The following is an 8893-nucleotide window of genomic DNA, read 5'->3' as shown; positions in this document are numbered from 1 at the left end:
TCCACAGGCCTCCTTACTGGGACATTAGTGGCTCTCTGCTTGCTTCTGTAAAGGGAACGGGAAGGAAAATGAAACCTGAGGTAAGTTCCTTGTCCAAGAAGAAACTTCGCTTTGAAGGAAATGGCTTTGCATAGGTTAAGACAGGCAAGGGAGTGTGACTTCTTAAACAAATCCAGGGAAATGAATGCCCAGACTCATAAAAAAAAAAAAGAAAACAAGAGATTTCATCATACTAGGCTGACCTCAAATTCGGTAGCTTACATTTCTCTTTTAAAAAAGCAGAATCAATAGTGGAATAGTCTCGAAGCCTAAACTTCTAGCTCACCTATTTTCAGAGCTGTCATAGAGAGATCTCTATTTTCTGTGTGTGTGTTTACACATGGGCATGCACCCTAGTGCACACACTCTGAGGTGGAAGAGCTGAGATTTGGGGACAATGTTAGGAAAAGAACCACAAAACTAGTGAAGACAACAAAGCTTGCTTTAACCATGGTCTTTGTAAGAAAATACTTAATTCTCCCCTTATGCAATCACTCAGTGGAACATTCTGACATCCTCTCCAGGGGAAGTCAGTTTGGACTGGGGCAGTCTTTAGCAGAGCTGGGCGACATCCGAGGAATGGTTGCTGGATGTCCCTCCTGCCAAAAGCCTCTAAGAATCAGTCTCTCAAGTACATTGAACTGATTCTTTTACCAGGGAGACAAGTGCCTTTCCTGCTCCCCGCCACCTCCACCCCAGCCACATTGAGCATGCTCTGTGTTTAAACAGCCGGCAAGGGCACCGCTGTGGGATCTGTTGTAACAGCGGCTGAGTTAACTGGAGAAACGAGCCAAAAGGCAGCCCGCTGCCAAGACTCAACGCAGGTGGGCCGTGGGACTCTAGGTTAGCAAAATCCCATGCCTCTTCCAGACTCACATTCGGGTTCCCAACTCTGGGTGAATGTAAGTACTGTGCTTACCTAGCGGAAGGATGTCTGCCTTATCTCGGGATCAGAAGAAACAGACCCCATACCCCCTGACTGTCTCGGTACCGTCTTCTGTTCACATCCTTTTTCTTCTCTGTGAGAAATAGAAAAAGGAAGAGACTCTGAAATTACAAGGGAAAAGGGGACAGGGCAAGCTAAGCTGTCAGAGACAAGTGCATATACACCTAAACCCCCTCTGAGGTTGCCTTGTAGATGGCAGAGGAGGAGGGGCTGTGACACTTGGGAAGGGAAGGTGAAATTTTGGGACATTCAACAGATGTAGAAGAGTTGATCCTGTAGTCACAAGTTGTGTGCTCAGTCGTTCAGTCATGTCTGACTCTTAGGCAAGAATACTGGAGAGGGTTGCCATTTCCTACTCCGGAGGATCTTCCCGACCCAAGGATTGAACCCATGTCTCTTGTGTCTCCTGCATTGGCAGGAAGATTCTTTACTACAGTGCCACCAAGAGAGCTTGTAGTCATAAATTGCTGTGCTTAGTTGCTCAGTCATGTCTAACTCTTTTCAATCCCATGGACTGTAGCCCACCAGGCCCCTCTGTCATGGGGATTCTTCAGGCAAGAATACTGGAGTGAATTGCCACGCCCTTCTCTAGGGGATCTTCCTGACCGAGGAATCGAACTGGGTTTCCTGCATTGCAGGCGGATTCTTTACCAGCTGAGCTACCAGGAAAGCCCAGTCATAAATTAAGCTTCAAAAAGGTTGTTTGGAAGGAGTGGTAATATTAATACACATTTGAAAGAAGTCACAACGTTCATCCAGAAAATAATTTTGAATCTATTTTACCATTATCTAGTGGAGTAAAACATGAAGATCTCTTTGTTAATTGAGATGTTTAACTTTCTAGGGAGGGCCTAGAAAGTTAAAAAAAATCTCAATTTTAACAGCCTAGGGAGGGCTGCCCTAGGCATCAACCCCCTGCTCACAGAGAAGGGAAGAGAGGAAACAGAGGGTGAGAAGAAGGTGGTAAAGGGCCAGGCCTGGATGTGGTGGATGTTGCTTTTGCCCATGTTCTGTTGGCCAGAACTCAATTAGAAGGCTCTGCCTGCGTGCATTTGGGGACTGCTGGGCTGTCACTTTGCAGCTGCAGTGCCCGCTCTGGAAGGGAAGCAGGACTCTAGTGAAAAGCCAGCATTTCTGTCACATAAAAAGAAGGCTGGGGTGGCTCCCAACCCTGCCTGTGTATCAGCATCACGTGTGGAGCTTTAGAAATGCACGTGTCTGGGACCCAGCCGCAGAGATTCTGATTGGGTAGGTCTGCACAGATGCCCTGGAATATCTGTATTTTTAAAGGCACAGATGATGTTGAAGGTCTCTTATTAACTCTGGAGCTTATGTGTCTGGCATTGCCTCTCAACAGTTTTTAAATGTGAACAAAGCTAATTGGCTTCAATTCTGTATGTGCTGGTAAAGTAGTTTTCACCATAATAAATCCCAAGTAGGACTAAAAGTCAATACTTTTGTACAGGCTTTCAGTAGTAGAGTCTATGTAATGATTAGTAATATATAATGTAGTTAATTTTGCCTCAGTATTTGACACGATGATGCAAGTATGTATAATTGATGATGTATTGATTTCTGAGAAGCTCACAGTTGTTCTCAATGCCACAAAATCATTGTTCAGAAAGCTGTTCTTTTTGGAGTGATTTGAAAAACTTTCTGCCCCTCGTTGCTCCCCTTCCAAAATTTCAGAGAGTCGTAGGTGCAAGCATCTGCTGGGGTAGCGTTGTTGCTGCAGATGGAAAATCTAGGATGGAACAGAGACCAGGCAGAAGTTAGAAGGAACTAGGAGGAGGGAGGGGGAGCGGGCATGGAAAGGTGAGTGCAATAATCGTCACCGAAGAAAGCAAGTGGCAGCGTGCTGTAAATAGAATGACCCCCTCCTCCCGTCCTTGCTTCCTTCTTTGATTGAAGCATAATTGGCAAATAACATTATATTAGTTTTAGGTGCACAGCAAAACAGCTCAATATTTGTATGTGTTGTCTGCATGTGTGTGTGCTAAGTCGCTTCAGTCATGTCCGACTCTTTGTGACCCTAAGGACTGTAGCCTGCCGGGTTCCTCTGTCCGTGGGATTCTCGACCCAAGGGTTGAACCCATGTCTCTTGTGTCTCCTGTACTGGCAGGTGTATTCTTTACCATGGTGCTGCCAAGGAAGCTCGTAGTCATAAGCTGCTGTGCTTAGTTGCTCAGTCATGTCCGACTCTTTGCAACCTCATGGACTGCAGCCCACCAGGCTTCTCAGTCCATGGGGATTCTCCAGGCAAGAATACTAGAGTGGGTTGCCATGCCCTCCTCCAGGAGATCTTCCCAACCCAGGAATTGAACCCGGGTCTCCCACATGGCAGGCAGATTGTTTACTGTCTGAGTCACCAGGGAAGCCATATGTTGTATGAGCTACAGGAAATAAGAGTAAAAACTAGAATTTCACAATTTCCACATTTTAATGTAACTATTTAAAATATTTACCAGAGAATACTCTATTGAAAATATAACTAAACACTAATGTTATATATTAAAAGGCCATCTTCATAGATTAGAATGAATCATTCCTTTCCTATTTTATTTCACTGAATTCTGTGTGTGTTATGTCCTATTTTATGTCTATATCTATATATTTTATGTTTATATTTTGTATGTTGTTATTTATATTTATACAGGTTCTGTATTTATTAGCTAGTGAGCTCTTGGAGCGTAAGACTAGTATAATATTATGTCCATTGTCATCATTTTTCACAGTACGTTACACAAATAAGCACTCAAATGTTTATTACACTGACTGGAAATCATTCGAGTCATTGAACTTAGTCAGTGCCTTTTGTGTTCTAGAGAGTAAGCGACGAACAATATAAAAACCCGTGTCCTGAGAGCTCACAGTTTAGTGGGAGGAAGACAAACAGTACACAAATGCGGAAAGTATAGTTTGTCAGCTGGTGATGTGTGCTCTGGAGAAAAAGAAAACAGGAAAGTGGGACAGAGTATCAAAATTTGAGTGAAGAGCGGAAGTGAGACGGCAGGCCGCGTCTACATCTGGGGGGAGCGTGTGCGGGAGGCGAGAGCAAGCACCGCCCTCTGAGGCTGGCCCGGGTGTACACAGAACAGCAGGAGGCCAGTGTGGCCAGAGTGAGCGGCCAGACAAGTGCAGGAAAAGGCCAAGTCGTGGGGCCTTCTAGGCTGGGATAAGAACCTCGAGGTTGACTGAGATAATCAGAAGTCTTCAGATGAAGGGGTCATTTGCTTACATTGAAGAAGTTCAGTCTGGCTTTTGAGTTTGTTTTAAGCTGTTGGAGGACAAGCGTGGAAACAGGGAGCACAGTTAGGAGAGTAAGAATCCGAGTGGCAGGTGGTGGTGGCTCGGCCCAGGACCTCAGCTGTGGGATTTCGTAAGCCGGGGTTAAATTCTGGATGTATTTTCACTAAGAGTTATGGGGAATGAGTGGAAGAGAGGCATCAAGGATGGCTCCAAGAGATTTGTAGGAAAGTGGGAGGATGGAGTTACTTATGGTAATTGAGGGGAGAAGGCTGAGGGCACGGGTTTGGAAGAGAAACCAGCAGCTCTGTTGTGAACACACTTACCGTGCTAAGATGCATGTTAGATCTAAGAGGCAATGCAAATAGGATGTCAGACAGAAACGCAAATTCAGGAGAGAGATCCAGGTTGGAGATATAAATGAGGGTGTTTTCCATCTACTGGCAGTATTTGCAAGGCTGCTCACAGGTGAGTGTAGACAGAGAACCCCAAGGGACTCTGAAGTTACAGCATGAGGGAGATGAGGAAATGGAAAAGGCCAGTGCTAGACATTGCAAGAAGAAGGCATCTCAAGGAGAAGGGAGTGATCAACTGGCCCACGTGCTGCTAGGAGGTCAGTAGGAAGACAGGATAAAAGCTGAGACTGGCCCTTGGATTTAGCAATTAAAAGTTTAACGGGGACTTGACAAGAGCCAGTGGGGAAGCCAGATTGGAATGGGTTCAGGAGACAGGAGGAGGAGAGGAACTGGAGCCACTGGTAGAGAGGGAAGGAGGAATGGGGAGTTAGCTGAAGGAGGAGTGGAATCAAGAGGCTTAAAAGTGTCTTTTTCCCCCCAGTGAATGGAGAAGTAGCCTGTTTGTGGGTGATGGACATGATCAAGTGCAGGAACAATTAGATGTCTTAGGAGAGGTAAGGGAGGATGGGCATGTGGCGAGAGGGAGGGTTTGGCCCTAGGTAAGAGCTGGGTAACCCTTTCATCCAAGGAGACAGGAGGCTAGGGACAGGGAAGGCAGAATAGGAGACTGCAGATGCTGGGAGAGAAGTCACTGTGGGGGAGAAAATTACCTAGCAGGATAATAGATGAGTTCTTTCCAAAATATGTATTATTACATAGATTTGCAAGATATTAAAAGAAACAATTTATGCTGACATATGGGCTTCTGTGAGTAATGCAGTGAGAGCAGTTTTAAAGCTTTCTCTGGAAGCTACTCTGGGAGAAGGCCACGGCACCCCACTCCAGTACTCTTGCCTGGAAAATCCCATGGACAGAGGAGCCTGGTGGGCTGCAGTCCCTGGGGTCTCTGCGAGTCGGACACAACTGAGAGGCTTTACTTTCACTTTTCACTTTCATGCATTGGAGAAGGAAATGGCAACCCACTCCAGTGTTCTTGCCTGGAGAATCCCAGGGACGGGGGAGCCTGGTGGGCTGCAGTCTATGGGGTCGCACCGGGTCGAACACGACTGAAGCGACTTAGCAGCAACAGCAGCATCTGGAAGCTACTCTAGGGGCAGAAGCGCCCTCTAGTGGTTCATTTAGACCATTAATCTTTTTTCTTATTGCTCTAGATAGAAGTATTAATACAAAAGCCTGGTTGGCTGCCGTCTATGGGGTCACACAGAGTCGGACACGACTGAAGTGACTTAGCAGCAGCAGCAGCAGCAGCAGCACTATCTACATCTTATTTTTTAAAGAAACAATTACAATTCACAGTTTAATTTAGAAGAATGTCATACATTTGAGTTAAATAAACTCAAACCATCTGTAGTCCAAGTTGGAGTTGCTATTATCATTGCTAAGACTTTCTCCTGTAAATACACCATTTTCTGCCATACTGCCAATATTTATGTACATTCCGCCTCTTGAACAAATAGTTTTTACTAAAACTCAGAGGAAAGATGACTTGTAGGCTATCGCTGATCCAAGGCTGAAAAGTCTTCTCAATGCCATGTAGTGTATGAACTCCTCGTATTTTCCATTCCTTGTTCCACTTGATTTTGTTGCCACTGGGTTTCCTCTGCCTGGGATTGTCCTCCCACCGTCATCATTTCCTCATGGTCTTCCAGACTACCTTCAGTCTCCCCTGCCATGCAGTCTCACCCTACCCTGTGCTTTTTTCTCCTCATGCCATTTTCCCCAACTGCAATAATAATAGTCAGTTCTGTAATGATTGTTTGATGTCTGTTTCTTCTGGTAAATCTTGAGACCCATAAGGGCTGAGCACGTGTGTGGCTTATTCACCAGTCTCCTCAGCACTTAGTTCACTGAGCAGCACATAAAGACACTATCCTGCAGGAGGCTCTTGCTTCCTCCCTATTAACCTCTTTCAGATCCCACTGTGGAGGAGACTGCGTTCAGAAATAGATTTCTATTTCTTGAATACAGTTTGCAATTGCTTTAGGTGCACCGGCAACAGATGTTATAATTTGTTACAGAATTGTTCCAGTTACTCTTCCAGTAGCTCAATTTAAATTTTTAGGTAGCAAAACAACTCTTTACAAAGATGGTGGAGTTCTTAGATTTGACCCAGACCTTGACAGATCACTTTTTCCAAAACAGAAATAAAAGGCAATAAGATGCTAATACAAAGGGAAGAATAGAGACCATTTCATGTTGTGCAGCTATATCCATGACTCTAACCCACACAAGCCTACTTATTCCCAGATTTAGAAATATTCTGGCACCTCCAGGACTTCACTTAACAGCAGCACCTCTACAATGGACATGGTGATAGTGTTTGCCTACCTTGGGCCTCTGGGCCACCCCGGCCTCATCTTTAGACACTGAGAACAGGTGAATGGCTGGTTGTGAAATATACCACAGTTTCCTGGGTCCTAGACATGTGACTTGGAATTGAGTGGGAAGAGTAAAATCCTCTGAGCCGGAAATGGATCTTGTGTCCAAGTCTATCTGGAAAGTCTGTTATCATCTTGTCATCTCAAACCCCCAAGCCCCCACCCCCACTCTAAATAGTTTAACCTCTTGGTATTTTAATTTTTGGAGTAGTCTTTTTGTTGTGGGTCCCTGAAAGAGGGTCTCTTCTATCGCTTGCCCAAAGGTAGCAGGGTTTTCCTAAAATCACAACGTGAACATTTAATGGAGACATATATGATGATTAACCCCACTTAAGAGGAATTTCTTTTATTTGGAACACCTTCAGATTAAATATCAGATTGAATATAAACACACATGAGCATATTTATTGCATGTTCTCTCAAACTTGCTGTTCCTTTCTCTTGTGAGGCTCTTCTTGATGTTGTTCACGTGGACGGCTTCTTGTCATTCTTCAAGTCACTTACTCGGAGAGGCTTGGCCAGACCAGCCAGTCTAATTAGTCCCCTCCTCCTTTACTTTCAGAGATCCTGTTATTTTCCTTCATACAATTTATCACAAGTCTTCATGTATTTATTGTGTTCACTTAATTCTGTCAATTCTACCAGACTGTAAGCTTCCCAGGGGCAAGGACCTTATTTGTTTTGCTCACTTTTGTATTTTGTATGTCACCTGACATATAGTAGGGACTTCATTTCAAATTTCTAAATAAATTAGTGAATATTTCTTGGTTGTTTCACTTATATTTGTTCCTTCTACTGCGTTTTAGTTTCTGCTACTGCACTGTAACCCCAATGAGATAGGAGAAAATTATAGTGCCCCTTCCCTCCATCACTGAGTGCTGAGATGGCGATGCCTTTGTGGAGAAGCTACTTGCTGGCTTCTCCTGGGAGGCTGTCATATACCACCCAAAGGTGAACAATAATTCTATTCGTAATAGCATGATTAAGACAGTCAGGAGAGCTGTCAGAAATGCTTTAAGAGTTACACTCATTGGGCTCTTGGGCACCCGCAACTGCAAACTACTGACATAACAATTAAGTGAGAATAAGCAGAATGTTGAAAAGAGGGGTGTGTGTGAAATGAAATTCGAAAGTACACATTCTTCTCTGCCGCTAGGAAACTGAGCCTCTTGCAGCAAAGCCTCTGCCCAGTGGGGGGCGGCAGCATCCCACTCCCTGAGGATGTGTAGGTGGCAGGAGCAATTGGCGTTCAGCTTCTTTTGACTCTACCCGCTCACCGTAGCGCCTTAGCCCGCTCGAGTTTCAATGCGCGTTGTGGTTTGCCGAAGCTGAGCCCTATACACCGCCGGCTGCTTTCCGGATCATGGCTTCTCCGGGTTCCTTCACCTACTGTTGCCCTCCATCTTCCTCCCCTGTTTGGTCAGAGCCGCTGTACAGTCTGAGGCCAGAGCACGCGCGGGAGCGGTTGCAGGACGACTCGGTGGAAACAGTCACGTCCATAGAACAGGTGAGGTGGCTTGACTGGGCGAGGCGCCCGCGCGCGGGCTTCTGGGAGCGGGAGTCCGGTCCTCAGGACTGTTGGGGCGCGGAACTCACCTGGGAACTACAGCTCCCACGGTGCACCGCGGCGCTTGCCCTTTGGGAAGCTCCGGGCGCCCAGGCTTGGGCTGGGGGAGTGGAGGTTTTTTGGCCCAGGTTGGGGAGGGGTCGATGTCAAAGCTGGAGCGAGAGAACAGTACCTAAGCCTTGGGGAGCAGAGAAAATCTTGTTCTGTACCTGGAGGACTGAAGCAGCCCAAGCGGATTTACAGCCCACTCCTTTCTGCCTGACATTGGGAGGTTCTCTGATGGAGAGTTCACTTTCTACAG

At 45.8% G+C, this 8893-nt stretch overlaps 1 protein-coding gene across 1 annotated transcript in view; it reads left to right on the top strand.

Annotated features, from left to right (window-relative positions):
• Positions 1-8283: 8283 nt before the first annotated feature.
• Positions 8284-8893, top strand: part of FNTB (farnesyltransferase, CAAX box, subunit beta) — an 87129-nt gene continuing 86519 nt past the window's right edge. The window contains exon 1 of the mRNA XM_055436387.2: positions 8284-8532. Coding sequence (XP_055292362.2) covers positions 8389-8532 — 144 coding nt within the window. The 5' untranslated portion in view covers positions 8284-8388. The remainder of the gene's footprint in view (positions 8533-8893) is intronic.

Source organism: Moschus berezovskii, chromosome 9, assembly GCF_049115385.1.
Source record: "Moschus berezovskii isolate FMDL1 chromosome 9, NW_MosBer_1.0, whole genome shotgun sequence".
In the NCBI taxonomy this organism is placed as follows: domain Eukaryota; kingdom Metazoa; phylum Chordata; class Mammalia; order Artiodactyla; family Moschidae; genus Moschus; species Moschus berezovskii.
Note: the sequence above shows the minus strand (reverse complement) of the source record. Positions and strands in the feature narration are given on the sequence as shown.